Raw genomic sequence first — 24,089 nt, forward strand, 5'->3', positions numbered from 1 at the left:
GCCGCTCGAGAGCACCAACGAGAGCTCAATTGAGAGTGCATGTTACTCAAACACCAAAGGGAAAAGGAGGCCATACATCTGAGGTATCAACACCCCCAGCCATAGGTACCACCAGCTAGCAACCCGCAACATCGACTATCGTCATCCGAAATCAACCAAATTTTAGTAAGTATGATGGTAAGTGTGATCATTTAGCAGTTAATCAATTCATTCATCAATTTAATGCTCGTTTTCCTTTAGCTAGGATCACAGATCCTCAGGATAGAGTCCACGTAGCAGCTCCCCACCTTACGGGTGAAGCAGTCACTTGGTGGCAACATTGGTCTAGTCTTCATACAGACCAGACCATAGGTGTCACCATTTGGCCACCCGAATGGTTCACTCTTGCTTTCACACTATGTACATATTGGATTGGTGTCCATGGCTTATGGAATGTGCCTATGCATGTGATTGACACGTGTCATGCTGTATAGTTGGATATGATATTCCGCTGGGACTTGATGTTATCATGCCCGGAATATCTGGAGGACTTGGCTTTCCGCTGGGACTTGTGCCTTTGTGTACATGCCCGGAAACGCTTGGAGGATTGGCTTTCCACTGGGTCTGGTATCGCATATACTTCCCGAAACATGAGTTAAACACATGGTTAATATTGACCATGTTAAGTGTAAAGTCCACACATGACCTATCCAAGGATTATTTGACATAGAACCATAGAGGACTAGGGTTAGAAACCCTACACGAGGTTTTGTAGACCCGATGTCGTACGCATCGCATGACTGCGATATATTGTGGCTAGTGACTCACCACCGAACTGTAGGTTCAATTCCTCCAACAACCCCCGAGCCTGAGGTTTGATTGTTGGGAGCTTGCCAAGCCCAATGATCCCAGTTGGCATTCCATACCACCAGGCCAAGCCACTTGGTCGCAGTTCCATGGCCCCGAGGGCTTGTACGCCCTTGGCAGCTCTCTAGTCCGCCGCATGAACACCTCTTATAACTAATAAGTGCCCCCAAGATCACGTATATAGCAATAACACAACTATTATAGACCCTTGCTTTATTTATAAGTTTTCAGCTATAACTAGTCCGTAGCTATTATTTATTGGCCCACGGCCAATCCAGACCTCATCTTGCAGTGCCCTTAGCCTACATGTGAACCCTCCTCCATACCTTGCTAATCCTTAACTGTAATCTTGGGTTAACCCTAATCCTAATCATGGGCAGCACACCTTACCTTGGGCTAGTCGGTGTTGGTCTTTGTGGGATCTCGTGGAGAGAGTGATGTTGACAATAGAGTGAGAAAGAGAGATTAAGAGATGATCAAGATTTAAGCGGGATAAGCCATAATCCCCACTGCACAAAAATTTCCCCTTAGAACAAGAATCCCAAAAAATGCAATACATAAGCTTCAATTTTGCCAAAATTGACGTATGCAAATGAAAGTTCCAAATTACTATGTACCTTTGTTAAAGCTTATAAATAAAGCAGGAAAGCTAATAAACAAAGCAAGGGCCAATAATAGCCGGGTTATTACTATATAAGTGACCTTGGGGTCACTTATTAGACACAAGAGGTCAAGTAGTCACGTGGTGGCCTGTGGCTACCAAGGAAGCGTGCAAGATCGCGTGGCCATGGAGCTGCAAGGTGGGTGGTTTGACCTAGTGGTATGGGACGCTAGGTTGGGCCATCGATACCAAGGAGACTCATGGCAATTAGACCTCAGGCTCAAGGGTGGTTTGAGGTACTGAACATATGGTTGGAAGGTGAGGCGCTAGCCACAATCCATCGTAGTCATGCAATGCGTACGACGATGTCGATCCTATGAAACCTCGTTGGGGTTTTGATTCTAGGTCAAATAATCCTTGTGCGTGGTCTGCGGAGACCTTACACTGAAGGCCTTGAACAACGAACTTGTCCATGAGGGCTTTGTCCTAAATAGTTAGGTCAATGATGCCCAACCCACCACGATGACGGGGTTGAATAATAACCCTCTAGGCCACCTTGGCCCTTGCAAGATGATTGTCAGTCCCTACACAAAGAAAGGTCTAGATTAACCTCTCCACTTGACTGAGGCATGCTTGAGAGAAAGCCCAGCAAGAGGTAACGTACCACGTGGTAGCCAAGAGCACTTGGTTGGTGCTCTGGCGAAATATCAAAGCCCACCTGACATTCCAAATATCTAACCGGGATGTTGCGAAAAATCCACTTAAAACACTTAACTACTCTCCAAGTCAGGGTGGGTGGGTGTCACGTGCCCAACCGTGGACCCATAAGCCCAGATTCGGCAACATTTCAGGGTAGATTTAGAGCTGATTCTGCAGCCCAATAGGCTCTCGAAGTGCCCAAGACATACACCCATATATGGGACATCTTTTGGGCACAATTTGGACACAAAAGAGGACTTTGTGGATGACTGGATTATGAATTTTCCTCCTCTCTTTATAAATAGCCAAGCCCTCATTTGTACATATCATCAAATCTCGCTCTGGGATCAAGTTGTAGGTAGTCAATAGAAGGTCTAAAGTCAACCTTTTGGTCAGACATTATCATCTTTTTGTACCATGTAATTCATTGAACACATAGCTCCTCTCTCTCTTCGGAGCTTCCTGATGAGGCAGTTGAGCTCATGGTTGTAGATGACTCTTTGGGAGGCAGGATTGCGTTTCCTGTGGTTTTTGCGGCATGCGAAGGATCATGGACTCTTGTACACAGGAGGGGGATTGATTGATGGAGTCTGAGTCCATGGTTGGAGTGACTCAGTTTGGGGAGGAGATCCGCACACGAGGAGATCTACTTCAGGCCCAGGAGCAGTTTTACGGAGCAGTAAGAGGCAGTCATCTTTTGCCTTGTCGATGACAGAGGCAGAGTATCGGGCTGCTTGTGAGGTGGTGAGGTTGCAGAGGTTGCATTGCAAGCTGAGAGGGGGTGTTAGAAGTCATCTCCTGTCTTTACATATACACCAGGGCCTCTGTTGTGGGTGTGCCCGCCCTTATTAGGTGTTTTCTCATTTTTCCCCACTCTCCGTATTTTTCCCCCATTTTTCCCTATTTTTCTGTGGCATGGTAGGCAGTCTTGTAGTGGCAGGAGGACCTTGAACCTAGCCGACCGCATCTGTGGAGACTCTGGAGGTGGCCGACTGATTTGCATGAGTCGTGGACTTCCCTGATGCTGGCCGACCCCCTTTGCTGCTGGTCGACTGTGTATTTTACAGTCGTGGGGATTTTTTTCCTGTCGGCTGCCCTACAGCAGGCCGACTGCTGTTGGGGGGCCATATAAAATGGCCCCAGTTCCCTTGTCATTGTTATATCGATTCCGGGATTCTTTTGTGTATATAGAGCAGAGTTATATGCCTCTCTCTCTCTCTCTCTCTCTCTCTCTCTCGTGCTGTGATTTTCTGCATTGCGTTTTGCTCTTGTGTTCCCAGATCTGGTCAGATCTGGTCATCATCTCCGCTGCGTATTCTAACAGATCCGTCTTCACCATGAAATAAGCCCCAAGCAAATAATGCTTCCATGAGGTAAGGGTATGAATCACGGCTAGAAGTTCTGTCTCATAAACTTGCAAGTGTTTCTTGGCATGTTGTAACCTTCGGCTCTCAAAGGCAACCACACGCCCTTCTTGTTCCAAAACTGCCTCTATGCATCACATTCCACCACTAAAGGTTTCACTAGGTCTGGAATGACCAGTGCTCACCCCATTTGAACACTGCTTTCTTCTTGGTTAGATCATGCAATGGTGGCAAAGTTTATAATGAAACTCTTATAATTAGGAGCATAATCCCATCTCATGTACTGATTTCAACTCTAGCCAATTCTTGATGGCCTCAAGCTTTGTTGGGTTCATCCACACTCCCTCCTTAGACACTATATGTCCAAGGTATTGTATCTCTTCTAAGAAGAACTCACTCTTTTTTCCATTTATAAACAACTTGTGCTCCTGCAACTCGTGGAATACCTTAGCTAATACTTTTTGTGTTCCTCTTAAGTCTTGGAAAATACAATGATGTCATCAAAGAAAGTGACCACGTACTTCCGATGTGGTCTAAAGATTTGATGCATCATGTTGTTGAAGGTAGCCGGAGCATTTGTGAGTCCAAAAGGCATCACCAAATACTCATACAATCCAAAAGTGGTACGAAAGGCAGTCTTGTGAATATCATGTGGCTGGATCCAAATATGATGATATCCACTCTTCAAGTCAATCCGACTAAAGAAGGCCGTGCCTTCTAGCCGATCCAATATACCATCAACCCTCGGTATAGGAAACCGATTCTTGATTGTAATCTTGTTCAAGGCTCTCTAATCCATGCATATGCGGAATGAGCCATCCTTCTGCACTAGAAGCACTGGAGAACAAAAGGGTGAAGAACTAGGCCTTATCAACCTCTTTGATAGCAAGTCTCGTACTTGTGTCATAATCTCTACTTGTACCGCACTCACATAGTAAGGAGGTCGATTTGGGGGTGCACTCCCCGGAATCAACTCTTATCACATGATCCTCTGGTCGCTCTGGAGGCAACTCTCTTGTAATGACATCCGTGGAACAATCCTTGCATCCCTCTAGAAATTGTAGTTCCTCCCTCTCAAGAGAGTTCAAATCTTTCATCGAGTCTTTATATACTCAAAGGTGGAAGACTTTATTGCTTTGGAAATAGATACATGGGATACCATAGGGATGGTAATGCCCTTCTTCTTTGCTACAATAGTGATATCGTTATTCTTCTGCTTAAATGAAATGATCCTCTCGGGAATTTGGATAATAGCACTCTTCCTATGGAACCATGGCATCTCCAAGATGACATCCGAGTGAAATCCTCATAGTCCACATAACCTTGGACATGAATCCTCAACTTACCAATGATAGGTGTTACTGCCCCACTGCATCACCATGAAACATGTTGCGCATGCAAGGCCGGTCCCATCTCTTTGGGTTTGATACCCAATTGTTCCGCAAGCTCTATGGAAATGAAATTTGTGGCTCCCATGTCAAACAACACTAGAGCATTCTTGCTCCGCACTTTTCCCCAAGAGAGGCATAACTCTCTAGCCTCGAGTTCCGAAGTGTTTCCCAATACATCGGGAATCCCACCAACCATTGGCTTAGACTTTTCCTTGGATTTTACTTGCTCTCTAGGTCCCTTAGGACGATCTAGACATTGGGCTGACATGTGCCTCTCTTTGCCACATCTAAAGCATTTCCCTTCCTTGCAGTAGACCTCTATTTGCTCATTGGTCAAGTTGTGCTTTCCTTTGTAGAAGTTTGGAATACCTCTTGGCTTCATAGGCTGAAACCTATTCTTGGAGTGTTCATGCTTCTCAAGTATAGAAGACTTTTGATCTCCAATACTCGTCTTTTTCTTTGGTTTGTCTACCTTGTAGACCTTGGCAACAAATTGAAGCTGAATGCATCAAATCTTGAATGGTATCATTCGGGCATCCATTCACAAAATCTTGAATGTTGTGTAAACCAGCCTGATACTTTCTTAACTTAGACTTCTCAGAAATCTCCTTTAAAGGATTAATCTTGAGATATGCATCCCAAAAATAACTCTCACTTGTTTCCATCTTCAATCTTTCCTATGCAAGGTGCACATTATCTTCAAACTTCTTAGATAAAAACTGATCATAAAATTGCTTCTTGAAGTCTTTCCATTTCTTGGGAGATGTTCCCTCAACCATGAGTGCACCCCACAATGCATTGGTTGTCTTAGTAAGATGTAAACTAGCCGTGCGAATCTTGGATGACTCCGAATAGTTTTCGGAACCAAAAGCAAAATCAAATTGGCAGATAAAAGGCTTTGTCTGTGTAACCATAAGCTCCATCATATGATGTAAACCACACCGTCCTTCCTCCTTTGAACTCCTTGGCTTTGCGCTTACCTTTCTTCCCTTTCTTTCGATGCTGTGGAGAGGGTGACCTAGAAGGGGAAGAAGAAGAAGAAGATGATGATGAGGAAGATGAAAGGCCTGTTGAAGAAGATGGGCTCTTGGACCTTTTCCTGCTATGTCAGCTTTTCCCATGATGAGAGTGGGCCGATTTGGAATGGCTCCTCTTCCTTCCACGAGACAGTGGAGGAGTGGGTGATCTCTTTGAGGGAGATGACTTTTGATTTTCAGTGGCATCCTCCTTTGTTGTTTGCTCATCCCCTTTCTTCATTTGCTCGATCTTCTTAGATAGTTGCTCAAAAATTCTCATCAAGTCGGAATCTTGGAGAAAAGTGTCGAAATTGGTCATAGTTTATTTGACCATGTGGGTTCTTGGGTCTTCTTGGGTTTGCTTTTCACTTTTGGTGGCTTGGTCCTCTTCTTGGTGGTGAGTGCTTCCCATTGCTTGAAGAAAAAGCATCCCGTGTAAAGATCGTTATCCCTCGTAGGAGAGATGTAACCTTCGCTTTGATACCATTGAAATAGGCCTTCGTAAGGGCTGTGACACTTATCTTCAAGAAAACAACAAATTCATGTGTAAAACCTTGAGAAAATCTGAAAATAAACAAAAGAGAGAGAAGACAGCACACTAGGGGTCAGAATAGCCTTGGGCCTCTCCCCCTCCCTCTCCCCCAAGTGTGCTATATTAGATAGACTTGACTACAAATTCTTAGAACTAGAGAGCTCTCTTGTCTTTTTACATGTCTCAACAATGAGAGAATAGCTGAATCTTTAGTTCTTGCCTAAAAGCACTTGAGAAAAGCGCTGTAACTTATAGCCCGAAAAGCATCTTTTTAATAATGAAAGCTCTTCTCTTTTTAGTATTTAAAAAGCTTTTAATCTTTTGCTTTCCAAAAGCTAGGCGCATCATTCCAAGCCTGTAAGGTTTCCTTGCGCTGCTATCTTGCCATGTGTCAGTGCCACATTAGCATTACCACGTCACTTTTTTTTTTCCATTTATTTTTTCAAAACTTTTTCCTTTTTTTCTTTTGGTTGGGGGCGTTTTTGCATATCAGCAACATGTATTTTAATGGTTCGGTGACATTAGGTAAGCCACTTGTGCCTCGTTGTGCACCTAAGAGAGTGCTACAAGGGTATCCACACGCTAACTTTAAAATGACACGAGAGCGAATATGAGGAATGATGCTCCTCTTCACCGAGAGGGCAATGAGTGCATTGCATGTGCATCTTTGGCATCCAACATTGTCGATGTGTAGGAGGCGGCGTGGGTGCCTGAGTGGCAGAAGATCCCGTGGTGCGAGATGTAGCTGTGCGTAGAAGTAGGAATAGCTAGCTACTGCAAAATTAGCCAGAGGAAACCCTAGCCCATAGGCCCTTGGCAACCAACAGGTACCTCATCATGTACGCCCACAATGGGTAGTTAGTCCCATCCAATTTGTCGTTAGGTGTAAGCATGCCGAATACATCATTACCAGCCATAATAACCTACACAAAATATCTGACCTAGACATTGCAAGTGTCCAAACACATTGCAATTGCAATATCCATTGAATGCAACTTGTATAGAGGCCCACTGTTGGTTGTAAACGTGAAAATTTATTGAAATTTCAAGTATAGGGATAGACATTACTAATCAAATGTTGATTTTGGAACCGTTAGGAGTTGATTTTGCGAAAAGCCCCAAAAGATTGCTACGAATGGTGGTCCAGTTTGTCAATTTTGGACTTGATTTCAAAAAAACCCCAAATGTAGGCGTTGTAGAAGGTCCAATTTTGCTCTGGGATACCGATTTTTGCAAAAGCCCCAAATTTCCTTGCAAAAATGTTTTGATTGAAGCACACGTAGCAGGTGTACGACAGCTGACATGGACCTATATGGGTGCTGTACCTACTGTAATTGATGGGGGACCTGGAACAGAAGACAGACAATTCATTAGCAACTACAGAATAACAGTAGGAAGCCATGAGAAATATAAATAGACAGCACACACAGCCAGAACCACCGCCCCCCCCCCCCTAGGAACTTCTTTATTATGTAGAAGCATTTACAAAGAATCCAAGGTGACGTTGCAGAGTGTTGGAATATTGTGCATCTCAGTGTATTGGGGGAATGCCTATTTTATTGGTTTTATCCAATTTCTTCCTTTTTAGTAGGTCATGGGCAGTTGGCCAGCTCCTATGAGTAGTTGGTCAGCTTCCCAACATCACTATATAAAGGGGGCCTCTTCTATTCACTTTAATCATCTAATCCTTGCACATTGTACAGCTCCCCTTGTTGGCTGTTGCCATTGTAATAAGCTTCCTCCTCTAATAAAAGGTGATCTTGTCAACAAGCTCTCTCTCTCTCTCTCTCTTTCCTTGTCTATGCTTCCGCCTGTGCATACTCCAACATGGTATCAAATGACTAGGTCCCGGCTGCCCTCATCTGCGTTTTGCTGTGTTTTCTTCTCTGCTAGCTGCGTTTTTTCTGCTGTACCTGTGTTCTCAGCATCTTCACACCAGCGTTTTTCTACTGGAGGTGCTCCTACCCATGCAACCCGTGCAAGGTGACAAGGTGCAAGTCCAAGTGGCTGGTGGTGTAGTGGCTGCTGCTGTTTTTACAGTCAGGACAGCTTCATGAGGTGGTTTACTTGGGTGTGGTGCAACGTGACAAGCGGCCCCGACATCTCGGGCCCCAGCTTCCCCGGGCCTCCGGTTGAGTGTTTCCGGTGCGTTTTGGAGGACTGTTTTGCTGCTGTCCAGCCTCTTTCTTTCTCAAATTTCAAAGGAGGCTGATTGGTCCTTGTGCTTGGCTTCGTTGGAAAGTGCTCCAGAGGAGTCTTGGAGTGCTGAGATTTGTGTACTATGTTGCTGTGGATATGGCTTCCCCCTATACAAACAAGGATGACAAGTTGGAGGGAACCAACTATGCCCATTGGAAGCTGAATATGCGGATGTGGTCCATCCATAAGGGTTTATGGGAGATTGTTTAGGGAGAAGAAGCCTGAGCATCCTTAGAACTTGAGGAGGTGGACCCAGGTTCAAGAGGAGGAATTCCTTGCAGAATTACAAGACTGGGAGGATTGCGATTTGAAGGCGTATTCAGTGCTTGTGTGGACCATTACAAAGGTGGTCTCACTGGCCGTGCAAACTCTTACCAGTGCACATTAAATATGGTCCAAATTGGAGGATCCCTTTGCTCGAAATTCATTGATGCGGGCAGTTACTTTGCAAGGGAAACTCTACGGTTTGTTATTTCCTGCTGGCAGTTCTATGTAGTTGCTCCTCATGAAGGCCAAGGTTTTCCATGACCAGTTATTGGCAATGAGTGTTGCTTTGTCCTCTGCTTAGTAGGAAATAGGTTGGCGAGTGCTTTCTCCGAGGTGATTCCGGTATCTGCAGTATTGGAGGTATGGTTGCATCTTCATCAGCTTATCTTCTTCATATTCTTGCACACTAAGCAGTCGGCCAGCTTCTCAGAATCACTATAGAAAGGGGGCCTCTTCTATTCACTTTAATCATCCAATCCTTGCACATTGTACAGCTCTCCTTGCTGGCTATTGCCATTGTAATAAGCTTCATGCTATAATGAAAAGGTGATCTTGTCAACAAGCTCTCTCTCTCTCTTTCCTTGTCTATGCTTTTGCCTGCGCATACTCCAACACAGAGAGCACTAGATTTTCCACAGCTCTTGAGCAACTTTCCACGAAAGCATGTACGAGTGTTGAGACTCAGGTTTGGCTCTCTTCTCAGAACCAAGACAAATCTGTCCTGCAAAACAGTCCCTAGACAGGCTTCAAATCAGCCCCAAAACAGTCCCAAAACAGTCTTCAAAGCTGTCCCAAACAATCCTTGTATTTGACCCAGAGAGAAAAGCACACTGTACAACCAACAGACTGTAGGAGGAAGCCTTTTAACTGTACGTCCAGCTGTTGGACGGTCACCTTGTCATGTGCATGCACACAAGGCTAGCTTTGAGGCTTGGGGTAGCTTGGAGCTAGGCAGGTTGATTAGCGAGCTGGGCTAGGGATGGACAGACGGGCGGGCGCCCAAGTGTGGATGCCCGGTGATTGGCCAAGAGCCTGTAAAAGGGTGGCCAAGGTGAGTCAGTTAGATAGAGTCTTGTGAGTCTTTGCGAGAGCTCTGTGGTCAGGAGCCTGGAATCTGGATCTAGTGCATATGTGCACTTGCTTCATGTAGCCGAGGTCGGCAACAATCTTGAGGCTCGCGAGGGTAGCTTCCTGTCGGTATGGGACGTCATGGGGTAGAGACTGGTCAGTGTGTCTTGCTAGTTAGCTCAGATCGTGGCTCGGTGGGGACAACCAGGTCTTGTGGGTTTTGCCGCTGTCATGGTTGGGTGGTGAGTCAGGCTTGCATCCTCTTCACGTTTTATGGCTTTGTTTTGTAGGTTTGGTCATGTTTCAAGATTGCTCTACGAGGAGATCCTTGGGGATTTGACACACCTCTATCGTCAGCAAGCTGAGGACAGCCAACGGAAGAGAAAGCAGCACTGTTGCTGTATGGTCAGCACCATCTGCAGCAGCCAGACAAGGAAAAGATAGAGAAAACACCAGCTGCTGCTGTATGGCTGTTTTTACGGCTGATGTATGGCTGTCAGTACAGCCAGCAGGCGGCCATCTTGGAGGCGGCCAGCAGAAGAGCACGGCTGTTGGTCAGACTGTAGGCGACCAGCAAAGAACAGGGCAGAGGAGAGAGAAATAGCCGTTGTTGGTCCAACTTCTGTAGGTGACCAGCACATGGCAGGAAAAATTCTGCTGTCGGCTAGCCCAAGACTCTATGGCCAGTGTAGAGCAGAGAAGAATTTAGATGCAGCCTGCTAGTGCTCTCATGCGCATCCGAGAGAGAGAGAGAGAGAGAGAGAGAGTCAATCAGCTGCTGTCGGCCTTATTCACTCAAGCGTATGCTTCGTAAAGGACAGCCCTTCCTCCTTTTAATAGAGTCGACCAGCTCCCTCTTTTTACCTGTGCTTTTCCCTTTTTACCAAAAGTGGCCTTGGCTGCGAAGATTATCCCTTTTTTGCTTTTCCCAACTTGTTGCCCAAGGTTGTAACTAGGTGCCTTCTTTGTCCAGGGATCCATGCCCAAACAACGCAATGGCTCCGGCCAAACTTTAATGATGTCTGAACACTTTGACTTATAAACCTACAAGTCACATTAATGATTTGAGTCCCGTGACACACATGCTTTGTGACCATCTTCAGGTATCCTTGCCCAGAGGCACACATGGTGAGGCCTAGTAATGTCCTGTAGAATGTTTTAGGCATATGCTTCGGTACACTGACTCGTCCAATTCCATTCTGGCCTTGCAAATTTTGAACTCTCTCTCTCTCTCTCTCTCTCTCTCTCTCTGGGGATTGTGGATTGAAACAGAATCCTTCGGAGGGCCACTTGACACATGGGCTGATTGGAGTTACTGGTTTGTGCAGAAATTAGCTTCACAAATAAACTTGGGGGCTTAAGTGTTCTTTGAAAAGGCAAGTAAGCTGAGGTGTGTTTTAGCAGGGAACTAAGGTGCTTCAGAACAGATACTCGACACACGGGCTGATTTGAGTTACTGAGTTGTGCAGAAATTAGCTTCACAAATAAGCGGAGCCTGTACCCAGATTTTCTGCTAGTCTTATCATTCTGAAGAGTCTCCCAAGAGGAGGGGGAGGGGGGGCAGGCGTGGTGATGAACAAATCATCTGTTTCCTTTTGTTTGTGCTTAGTGGTGTGAGATCTTATTCTTCAGTGGCCTTATGCCTCCTTGGCATAGGTGTATTCTTGTGATTGCATCTTTGCTGCCACTTAAAAGAAAAACATGCTATAAGTTGGCAAAGCTGTTATGGTATGGCTGGTTCAGTTTTGTGCTTCACTTGGTAAATGGGTGGTTTGATTTCACTTTCTGATTGTTGTGGTGCCATTTCTCTTGTGGTAGGTTTGCACTCAGAGATCATGGAAACGGCCATATGGAGTAGGTTTGCTCGTAGGGGGCCTTGATGAAACTGGTCCCCATCTGTACCAGAACTGTCCTTCTGGAAACTATTTTGAGTATCAAGCGTTTGCCATTGGTTCACGCTCTCAAGCAGCCAAAACCTACCTTGAAAGAAAGTTCAAGACATTTATGGACTGCTCCAAGGATGAACTGATACGCCATGCACTCTTTGCTGTGAAAGAGTCTCTGCAGGATGAGGAGTTGAGCATTTCAAACTGTAGTGTGGCGATATTAGGGATCGATGAGCCCTTCTATATTCTTGATCTCAATACACTGCGGAGCTTCATTGACGGTCTAGAAGAGAAGAAAGAAGAAGGTTTGGGGGATGGCAAGGCTGAGGATCAATTGGCAGACAGCTTGGAGGGAGAAGCTGGAGGTGAAGCTGCAGCTGCAGCTGCAGAAGGTCAAGGTGATGGTGCAGCTCCCATGGAGAGCTGAGTAGTCTGATTTTGTTCTTTTTATTTGTGTGTTATAATGATGTTGCTTAAAAGCATAGACTTCTAAATCCATGAGACTTTTTCCCCCTTAATCAATATAATGTGCTGGATGATGGAAGACTCTGAACATGCAAAAAAAAGAGAGTAGACAATTGAGATTCCTTTTGATGTTCCAAAAATGTGCTCCAAACTCTCTTTAGTACACAAAAATTTGAAGCGTTGATTGCTTATGCCAAGAGCAAAAATACAATTTCTCATAAAAGTCTCCACCCCTGGTTCTTTACTGTTTCTTCCTTTCTCTAGGCTTCTGAACAGCTCTTCAAACAGAAAATGGGGCTATGTAGCACACGTCTGTAGCTTTTAGCCCATATTTCCAGGTTAGTGTTCGTTCCCTATCGAGAAATCATATTTCTTTTCCTATGTCTTTCTCAAAGTATATGACAAATACCTGTGTCATGTGCTGTCTCAACCTTGACCCTTGGAGAGAAGGTTAAAATCTCGTCAAAGCTATGCTTGCTTGGTGTTTTTAGTCCAACCTAGTGGACAAGGCAAATAGATAAGATGGTATAGAGCAACCATTACAAGAAATGCCTTAGATTTTTAAGGTTTTGTTGGTATGTTTAAAAAAATCAAATAAAATTTTCAAAAATATTGAGAGATCATAGAAATTAAAGTGAAATTGCAAAAACCCCCTAGTTGGAATTTAGTTTTTAAAAAAAATTTTAGTGTCAATTCAAAATTCCCGAATTCAAGTTGGGGTACTTTTCAATTTCACTCCAATTCCTCCAAATTAGAGTGAATTTTTTGGTCAAACCCTCGAATTGTGAGATTTTATTGAAGTCCTCTCTCAAAAAGCACTACTGGATTTGGGGATATTGAATATATCAGCAGCCTCCAAATTTGATTTTCGGGTTTTGGTTATTTTGCTCCAATTATTCTTGATTCGAAGTAAATCTCCAAATTGTAGACATGGCATGAAAGGAGATGATGTGATGGTCCTCCAACGCTCGGCGAAAATGATGATGGAACATGTTGATGTTGATACACAAAATTGATGCATGAGAGGCATCCCCTAGCTTTGTAGTCGTTTTAGAAACATATATTTTTCTTATCCTTACTGTAGGGCTTTCTTAATCTCATTACACTCAAAGAAGAAAATCAAGTAGTAGTAATCAAACATGGAGCTTCCAAACAAAAAAGGTGAGGAGGGAGAGTGGATTCCACAACATTACAGTGAGTACTCATGGGTGTTTTTGCAACCAAGCACGTGGGACACTTTTAGGGTTAAGTCTAGAGACACAAAATGATTTGTCCAAGCATTGGAAAGGGAGAATTTTAAGCTTCAGATATTGAAGTGACGATACATATACCATCATGGAAATTCTTGTTCAGCATGTTTACTGTAGCTAATAGCGACGTGTGGATGTAGGCTAATATTGGGCCAGGGTGCTTTTTTCCCTCCCATTGCATGTGTCCACACTCTTGTGAGTGTGTGTTAATGACATGATATCCCTCCCATTGCATGTGTCCACACTCTTATGAGTGTGTGTTAATGACATTATCATGTCACTTCACTTGTACTTCACTCATTCTCATCAATCTACTTGAGTGTTGAGCTTCTTCTCTACATTTCTACTTGTTTGCAACATGTGTGTGTGAGTTGCACCTTTGTCTCCACTCCAACAATCGGTATCAGAGCTTGGCCCTTACCCCCTCGTCATCACCTCCTCGAGCTGCTCTTCTATTTGTCTTAGAGCTATCCTCTTAGGTAGAGAAGGTATACTCACGTTTGTGCCATTAACTACGTTAACAAAGTTTTTACCCCTTTTAGGCTATTTCGTTGAGACTTGTTCACACGTTATAAGGTTTTTGTAGACATCTTGGGGGAGTGTTAGTGTTAGTTTGTATTGTCTTTGTTCGATTTTAGGTTTTTTTGCCCTATAGCAGCATATGTTTGGTCATCGTCATCGCGACATCACATTTTAGGGGGAGTGTCTGTCAGTTCATACTGTCTTTTTTCGATTTTAGGCTTTTTTGCACTATAGCAGCATACGTTTGGTTGCGCAACAGATAGCATCGTCATCATGTCATTGACTTTTGCATCTTTGCTCATGACATTTCTTCACTCTACATTGTCATTTTTCATATACTTTGCAGGTTTCTTCGGCATCAGTGGTCTATTGGCACATATATCGACTGCATTTAGTAGGTATTAATAGTACTTGATGTAGGTTGTTTTGGATATTTGCATTTTGTGTCAGAGATTCGTTATTTGTAGGCTGAGATGGCAGACAATGATGTATTTGGGATGCTTTTCGATGAGGATAAGCTTGATGGGACCAACAATCCATTGTGGTCCTATATCATGCATCATGTATTGGTTGTGAAAGGGCTTTGCAATGTTTTTATTCGCATTTGTTGAAACATGGTGTCTGTCATGTCATGTATGGGACACATGTATGTGAGAGCAAGGTAGATGAAGGCTAGAATGTCATGAAATAGGAATGGATGAAGGCTAAGGTTAGTTGGGCATGTGAATGGATGAATGTAAGAAGCAGTCAATGGTCAAAAAGTAGACACATGGAAAATGCAAGGGAGCTCAAGGCATGTGGGCATTTATGAACACATGGATAGCACAAGGGTGCATGGAGCATGGATAGCACAAGGGTGCATGGAGCATGTGGATGAGAGCTATAAATGGATGTATCAAACTCATTTTCTTAATGTAAAAACGTGATCATGTAATTAGTCCTAATCCATATCTTTTTCCTTTATCATTTGTGTTAATTCTAAACTCTCATTATGTATTCCTCCATGTTTCATCCACCATAGGTCTCATTTCCTCATGTTCATGCACTCAAATCCATCTCATTTAACATGGTATCAAAGCCAAGGTATCCCATTTTCACTCCTAACACTAAGCAGTAGCAAGTATCAATACCATCATTAGTATTAATCATAAATATTAGCAACATTATCTCTTTATTTCACTTGGCTGAAAATAGTCGGCTGGTTGAGAGCTTGGCATTGTCAACACACTATGCCATTGCTTACGAGCTTTTACAAGGGCATTTAGCACTCTAGGGCGTAGCCGTGACCTGGAGGAAACACAAAGATTCGAGCAGAATCGCGCGAAAGAGATGCAGCTAGCACTTCAATTTTTGGAAAAAATTGTAAATTTGCAGCCACCATCGAGCAGAGAATCGTCAATTCCATCAATACCCGAGGGTTTTCAATAAAGAAGGTGTTGAAGTCAGATTTGAAAAAGATCTACTGTGGAAAGAGATCTATGCTTGCTGCCCTTTTTTGGTGAGGTTTTTAAAGCTTATTAATAAAAAATTAGTGACTCTAATCTTGATTATCAAAGGCTTAATCCTACCTTCATCTATTGCTATTTCATTCCCCAAATGTGCTTTGTTTAATTTTATGCATAGCCCTTTCAATTGCTTGCTCAAAATTTATATTCACCTTTTTGGGTTTAACACAAGATTAGTGCAATTAATAAGTGATTAGTGACCAAGCTTAGCCAAATCTCATCTCATATCTTTGTAAGGGAGTAGACACTATTGAGATATCACTATAAATCTCAACAAGACCCTCCTCATTGAGTCATGCCTAATCAAATCTCAATAGATAAGTTTAGCGGTAAAGGGTTTCATACATGGCAAACAAAGGTCATGTATTTACTCATGTAAAAGGAACTTTGGGGGGTAGTAAATAGAGATGAGCTTGATGAAGGGAGTGATGATGAACTCAAAGCATGGATAAAAAAGGATAGAAAAGCCATGGCAATCATTGGATTAAGCTTTGGGGATAACATCATTCATCATATCAGCAACAAGGAGCATGCTAAGGAAGCCTGGGATGAGTTAGCTTTTTTCCTCCTTTAACGAGGCACAACCGCTGATTCCTTCCCATAGAACAAGGGTCTTCTCAGGACTTAATCTAACGAACGCATTCTTATCTTAATGGTATTGCAGGAATCCTCCGATCCAGTAGCCTAACCCCAACCGGCCCATGGGTTAGCCAACCACCCGGCCAACCATTGCATTTGTGGGATTCCTTTATAAGGATTTGGTTATGTTTTGCCCGAGTACCGGGGAAAAGAGTTCCCAGGCCTCCTAGCCAGTGTTTCATGCAAAAATTAAGGTAGGCATACCACGTACACACCCAATATATCCTAGGTCTTGCAAAACCATAGAGTTAGAGCATTTGTTATGTATTGTAGAGCATGACAATTTACTCATGGCTCCATTTTTCTTTGCATGTAACATCATCATATGCTCTATGTAGTTGACTCTATACTTAGGTGGGTTCCCTTGGACATCTTGCTTTCAATGAAGCCTTGGGATAGCCACAACAAGAAGATCATCCGAAGAGCTCTCAACAACCATGTTCCTTCATCTCATCTGATTGCCTCTTTTCCTTTCTCTTCTGTTGAGCAAGTTTTGATTCGTCTCATTGAACAAGACTTTGCTTTAGCTATTTTCATCTTAGCTACTTCTTGCATTGAGAAGGAGGCTGAGAGTAGTAATCCCATCTTTCATATTCCATGGGTGCATGTCAGAGAGTTGGATAATGAGTGCATGTTAGAAAGTTGGACAATGAGTGTAATGACAAAGTATTGGTTTATAATTGAGACTTGAATGGAAAATTCTAGATTTATTAAGATGGTTAGTTACTTTTATTTTTTTTATAGATTAATAATCTCATGATTTTATGGCTTCGGATTATGACGAAACTTGACACGCATGTGCATAGTGCCCTATTCTAGTGCCCACCCATATGAATTTTTTGGGCTAAAAAATGTCAGATAGGCACCTGTTAAGGCTCACCCTAACCCTCCTTGAAACACATCCAAAAACAAATTACCTGGTGAACCGCAACTGTCGTGAGGATCTTTCCAATGGCCGAGCTCGTAACCCTTGAGGTCTCCAAGCTCTACAACTCCTTGAGAAGCAATTTCACCGTGCCTCCCGTGAGCGTTGTCACACGGCTGGGTTGCACTACGGGTACTCGGCCCTCCTCTCACCTCACTTCACTCACACACACCCACTAGCATGCATTAGGGAGAGAGATTAGCCAGAGCAAGACTCAATTGCATAATCGAAGAGTTTGTTGTATTATGAGAGATATTAGCTTATATACATGGCCATAAGTGTTCACACTCACTTAAACTATGGCCGATCGGGCACTTTAGGCTCATAAGAGGTCTAATGCTATTACAATGACTACTCTCATAATATATCCATGAAGTACATCACCTAGGACTTCATCCTAACTTGCTACCACACACTCTTGAAGCAGGACTCGCGATAAATACTCCATCACACCATTACTACGGGCGCTCATCCAAGTTGTAGCTTTGGACACTATTGCGTCATATCTTGAATGTATGACCCTTTGGTGTATCTATCGTGACTCCTTGATGTAAGATAATGGTGGTAGCTCTTGTTAACCCTAGAATTGGGTTAACATCCCCCCCTTCTTGATGGCGATCTTGATCACGTGTTGAAGACCTTTGTGTGGGGAGAATGGACAAGCTTTGTCGATGACTTTGATGTTGAGTGACGTTCAATGGTATTTGTTCCTGCGAAAGGATTAAGAAAAGCTAGTTAGTGAATGAAGAAGTTAGAGGTTTATCAGAAATTCCTAACGGGGGGTGGGATTTTTTGCAAATGATTGCATTTTTATGAGCATTTGTTTTTTGTTGGCTTTTTGATCACTTTGTTTTTGACAATCATAAGCAATGTTACATGTGATTTGTGTTAGTGGGGATGCTAAGAGATGTTAATAATGGGAGAGAAGAGAGGAAAGGATCTGGAGGAACATAGGCTTAATCATCAGAATGAGATGGTGATTCTTAGTTCCTCATTTGATTTAATTATCCTTCGATGATGTCCCTTTGTGTGGCTTGTTCCTACTTTCTGTCCATGTGCTTTTTTTATTTTTTTAATTTATATTTAGAAGATGGTGGTGTTGTTTGGAGAGGTTTGTAATTTAAAAGAAAATTCTAGGTGATGGGTTGTACCATTGACCAGGCTTTTGCCCACCATGGCCCCCCCATCCAGAGATGTACCTGGAAGTTGTCGATGGTAAGGCTTTGGTGCAAATGTTCTCCAATGCATGAGTATGGATATGTACTCATGGAGAAGCTGCTACATTAATTTAGCCATAAGAATAGTAAGCAATAAGCTTAACAAATATATAATGGCTATTGAACATTAATTTAGCCATAAGAATAGTAAGCAATAAGCTTAACAAATATATAATGGCTATTGAAGAAATGGTCTAGTCCCGTGAGATTGCAGGTTTTTGGCCGTGAAGGGGTATTCCGTGAAACGGTCTAATCCCGTGAGATTTTTGGTCGTGAAGGGATGTTCCATGAAATGGCCTAAACCCGTGAAAGTTAATCTCGTGAAATGGTGTTTTCGTGAAAGTTATTAAAATGAGTGATGCTAGAGTGCCAAGTCACCTAGCTAATTTATCTCACATGAGCTATCATAGCTTGGTTATACTCTCCTCATATAAAAGGGGCCATTTTCAAGCAATGAATACAAGCACAACATCTCAAGTCTTTTTATGAGTACAAGTTTCCATCTTGTAACCTAACTGAACTTGAGTCTAAACTTAATTAGCACACAGTCAACACCATGAGTATTGTTCATTTTTATCCACCTTAGATTAGTGATGTCATTAGTGTAGAACCTAAGATATTACATGGTACAAGATTTAACTTGACCAAAGGGCTCATCTTTTGGTTCTGTATAGTGGCCGTGGGAAGCGAAAAACCTATCGCCTAAAATCGATGAATTTCGCCATTCCATGGAGGTTTTGAGCTGAGATTTAAACATAAGACTCTTGTCCTCATCTCAAGAGGCAACAAGTCAATATAAAAAACCCCTTCAAGAGCCACTTTCACAAGCTCAATTGGAAGCTCCAAGATTTAGCTCACTTAATGACAATACACTAATTAATGTTATTAGTGTTGTATTAGCAGAATTTGGACTAATTTAAGTCCAAAATTAGAAACCTGGAGTGTAAATTCACTGTGGAAAATTCTCCTTTACATCAAAATTCACTGCATCCTCTTGCATTACTCAATTGAAGAGAATTTTCTTCATTATCATCCTTGTACTGGGACTAGACATTGGCCGTGAATCATTATCACGTGCAAAGACCTTCCCGACCTTCACACTATGAATTTGTATGAGATTAGACACTGCTATAACAAAACAAAATAAAAGCTTGTTAGTAAGACCTTCTCAGTATGGAGCATGTTGAAGTTGTTTCAACATTTAATGGTGATGGTTTTTTTACATAGCAAAGCAAGACCATGTACTTGCTTATGCGTAAGAGGCTTTGGCAACTTATTGAGGATGAAGAAGTGGAGGTTGAGCCACTTCAAAATAACAAAGCATTGGGCCTCATCGCTCAAAATCTTGATGATCATGTGATTAGTCACATTGTTGGCATCAAGGATGCCAAGTTGGCATGGCAGGAACTTAACAAGATTTTCCGCACCGACTCAAAGAGCTCAAAGATCAACCTTCTCATGCAGTTTTACAAGCTTGACAAGAAGGAGACCGAGACCATGGCACAACACATCAGTAAATTCAAAGGTATCAAACAACAACTTAGTGTATTAAAGAAAGTCATTGAGAAAGATGAATCTATTGTATTGCTAAAAAGTGTTGACAAAGAACCTTATGAATCAACTGTTGCTACACTTAAAAATGTGCCCAACACTAAACTTGAATATGTAGAATCATCTCTACTTGAACAAGAATCCAAATTCAAAGATAAAGAATCATTAAAATCACATTCAAGTGAGTAAGCACTGTAAAGGGTGGGAGACTTCAAAGGACGAATCAATCATCTCAACTCCCAAGATGCTATCACTGTGGAAAACTTGGTCATACCAAGAATGAATGTCGCAACAAAGATAAACCAAATCTTGTTTGTGACTATTGTGGAAACTTTGGTCACCTAGAAGAAGATTGCTATCAAAAAAAGAAGCATGCAAACTACATTGAGGCCAAAGCTATCCCAGCTGAAGACGTGCTCTTCTAAAGAAAGAACCATTGTACTTTTCACTGCTCTTGTCTCTACAAAAAGTGTGATGTAATCAGCCTCTGAGGTCATATGATACACTCAAGCTGAAATTCATAGCCAAAGTAGCTAGAATGCCAAAGTAGCATAAAGGCCAAAGTAGCCTAGCACAAGGAGAGAGAGAGGAAGAGTGAAAGTCTAAAAAATTGTACCCAATCTATCATCAAGGAGGGGTGTTGAAATGAGTGATGCTAGAGTGCCAAGTCACCTAGCCAATTTATCCCACGTGAGCTATCATAGCTTGGTTGACATCATGTGACAATAGACATTTGGGTGTCATTGGGAAAACCTAAACTCATCCCTACAATAGTCTTGCAAGAGGAGCCAATTGATTAGCCCTCGTGCTAGTCATAACATCATGAGTGACAATAGACATTTGGGTGTCATTGGAAAAACCTAAACTCATCCCTACAATAGTCTTGCAAGAGGAGCCAATGGATAAAACATTGAAGTTCCAGGTTACTTTAGCTAGAGTACTCAAACAATCGATGTGGCGATATGGAATTTACATTCCATGTTACCCTAGATTCCCTTGAGTATGATGTCGTCCTTGGTGGAACTTAGATAGGTGAATCGTTGTATTCAATAGATGAATCCATGCAAACAATCACCTTGAATACTCCTGCAAGCAACGAACAATTGCTATTATGGGAGAAAAAGACCTTGGAGGACCTAGAACTTCCAACATATCTTACTGAAAAGATCCCTAGGATTCTGGTTGGACTGGAAATTTTCCATAAAATCACCACAGCTCAAGCACTACTTTATCCATCAACGAGAACAAAATCTTGTGCGCTTTTGCCACACGAGTCGGAGCTGGGGACTTGCCGAACACCGTATGCGAGCCACGAATGGCTACAAGCATACAACCAGAAACTAGCAAGCTCAAACAGGAAGCAAAGGTGTGTCACTCACCGCTCAAACCGCCGTCGTGAAGGATTCTCGCGTCACAGTGAAGGAGGAGCCGCCGTCGTTGCTCTACCGCCTTGCCACAGCCACACAGTGCTCGATCGCGCGCTCTCTCTCTCTCTCTCTCTCTCTCTCTCTCACACACACACGCAGGAGAAGGGGACTGAGAAAATAAGGCAAGAGCACTCCTTGTATTCAACACATTGAGAATGACAGTTTTAGGCTTACATTTGACAACCTAGCCGTTCACACGGGCGTCCACACATGGCCGGCCGATCCTAATTTATCTTGCTGATATTCAAGGTGCGCCTCTCATCGACGATCACCCAATCCCTTTATCCTTTACATGTGGTGCCGATGACAAGCCCGACCCATGACTCAGAATACTTAAATTAATTACATGACGTAAAACATAGTACGTCTCAATGTCCGTCATAGGTTAACATGCCCCCTTTCCTGATGTAGATTCCGTCCTCGGAAGCTATGGTATGGTAAGCTCGATAGGGTTTGTTGTGGGAGCCAGTCTGCAAAACAAGGAAGTAGAGTGAAAGTATGCTGGAATTCATAAGATATAGAATGTAATAAATACAAGCATGTTAGACCACAATGGATATTGCCATGAGAACTTAGTTTAAGGGGTCACATGAATGAGCTAACATAACAAATTAACAAGAGTTTAAAATTAATGAAAGTAATTCAAGAGTTAGCAGGGTGTCGAAGGTTAATCAAGGTCTATAATTGGCCTAAGTCAAGGAAAATTACCAAGCTTAATAAATAGACAGATGGCCACAATGTGTCTACTCTAAGAACAATCTAATCCCATGAGCCTAAGGACACCAGAAACATCAGAGTTATAGGAGCCTTTTGCCTTTATTTCTTTATGTGACAATTTTTACACACAATGGTGACCTCCCTAAGGCAAAACTAGCATCGATCCTGGTGCCATGTTTAACACAAGGCATTCTCCAGGAATCTATTAGTTCACCTTAGGCAAGGCTACCCCCTACCAACCCAGGGCATCGGTCTGGAGTAGAATACTCCTCGCCTACCAAGTGTCAATAAGGCGATAGGCCAACATTAGAGCACATAATAGACTTGCATTGCCATTTATTGTAGGCTCTTTTTTTTGGTTAATTTCTTTTGATTTTCGCTCTTGAACTATAATGTGTTCTTATGTCCTTTCAACAAAGAGGTAAAACCTATGTGTCAGAGGTCAACACACACACGACCAGGTTGTTCAAACATTAAGATGGTTTTAACCCTAGACCTAAGACAGCTATATTCCAAGGTTAACTAAAGACTTCACGCATTCCCAAGAATAACTCAATTAAGGTTAAACTCATTAATGATTTACATTAACACGTTAAGAAACTTCAAAAACTAAGTAGTGCTTTGACAATTTCCATGTGGTCATGCATTATAGTTTATGCAATTAATTGAACAGTAAAAATTAAAGAGAGTGGGCATGGAAGAATTACACCTGTAAATTGGAGATCTCCTTGATTTGATGAGAAAGCTTGCAATTTGATGTAGATATTTATGATGAACATTGCAGCAGTCTCAGGACTTGGAAGCGAACCCACCTCAAACTTTTCAACCTATACAATTAACTAACAAACACTATACCTCGAGAGGCACATCAGTGGAAAAAATAAAAGACTCGTTTAAGGACTTAAAACTAGAACAACTTGAAAACACTAACCTACTTACCAGTCACCACACTACTACTGAGGATATGGTAAGAGGATGTTGTAGAGTCCTGGCTCTAACCCTAAGGCTAAGCCTCTATCCGCATTATCCAAATAAATAAAGTCAGCCTCGGAAGTGCCATGAGTTTCATCCGTCCATTCATCGTCTCGTCAGATATATCTTCTTCGTTTTCCCATCCACATAAACTCATCAAGAATGTAACCATGCGAAGATAGTCATCTTGTGGAAAAGAAATGTCTTGGGCTATCGGGGATATGTTCTCTACGGAGTAGGGGTCAGTCATGGTCAATAGGCGAATTAGCCATTCTAATTCCTCTACATTTTCCTCTCTGGCTAGTACATCTATATGATCCAATTCGGTTTTAATTACAGGATAGCATATGTGAAATATCTGAGAAAGGTATAGATGATACCTCTCACCAAAGGTGGGAGTGGATGAAGTGTGTGATGCTCGTGCATTTGCCATATCTGCAACACAGATATAGCATCAGTATGTTTATGAAGACAGGTCAATCTAGTTCCTAATTGTATGCGGATGTTTCTCCTTGCATAATGTGCTCTTGCTCTTTTTACTATTTTTTGTTTTGCTTTTCTTATTTGTGTATGAAGCTATATATATACATCCCCCTCAAATTTGGGAATTACATTGTCAGGGGAAAAGGTTAGGGAGGAAGCAATAGAATGTCGAGCGTGAGTACATGCTCCCCCTTTTCCTTGGGTAGATCATATTTTTTGCAATGATGTTGCAGCCTCTTGGAACCAATTTGTCCAGCGGGTCATAGATGGTGATGTGGGCAGATAGCTTTTGATGACCCTTGTGGCCACATCAAATTGCAGAGATGGTAGTGTACGCTCCCATGAAGGAATGGAGGAAATGGTTTCTGACGATACTTTTACAAGGGGAGACGTAGACTCATCGGTCTCTTGTTGGGTGTTGACAAGAGTAGGTGTAGAGCATGAAGAAACTTCTATATCAACGTGTGCCTGGCATGAGGAGCTAGAAGCTTCATGTGGCTCCCCCCTTCCTAAGCTAGGTGGTATTGATCGATATCGTTTGGGAATC

The 24,089-nt window shown here is 42.6% G+C and overlaps 1 protein-coding gene across 1 annotated transcript in view; it reads left to right on the plus strand.

Annotated features, from left to right (window-relative positions):
• The window catches only part of LOC147628332 (proteasome subunit alpha type-1-B-like), a 39,181-nt gene extending 26,624 nt beyond the window's left edge, over nt 1-12,557 (plus strand). The window contains exon 2 of the mRNA XM_086813422.1: nt 11,802-12,557. Within this exon, the coding sequence (XP_086669548.1) occupies nt 11,802-12,296 (495 nt within the window). The 3' untranslated portion in view covers nt 12,297-12,557. The remainder of the gene's footprint in view (nt 1-11,801) is intronic.
• Nucleotides 12,558-24,089: the final 11,532 nt, after the last annotated feature.

Source organism: Cibotium barometz, chromosome 19, assembly GCF_041138505.1.
Source record: "Cibotium barometz isolate CiBa-2024 chromosome 19, ASM4113850v1, whole genome shotgun sequence".
Taxonomy (NCBI): domain Eukaryota; kingdom Viridiplantae; phylum Streptophyta; class Polypodiopsida; order Cyatheales; family Cibotiaceae; genus Cibotium; species Cibotium barometz.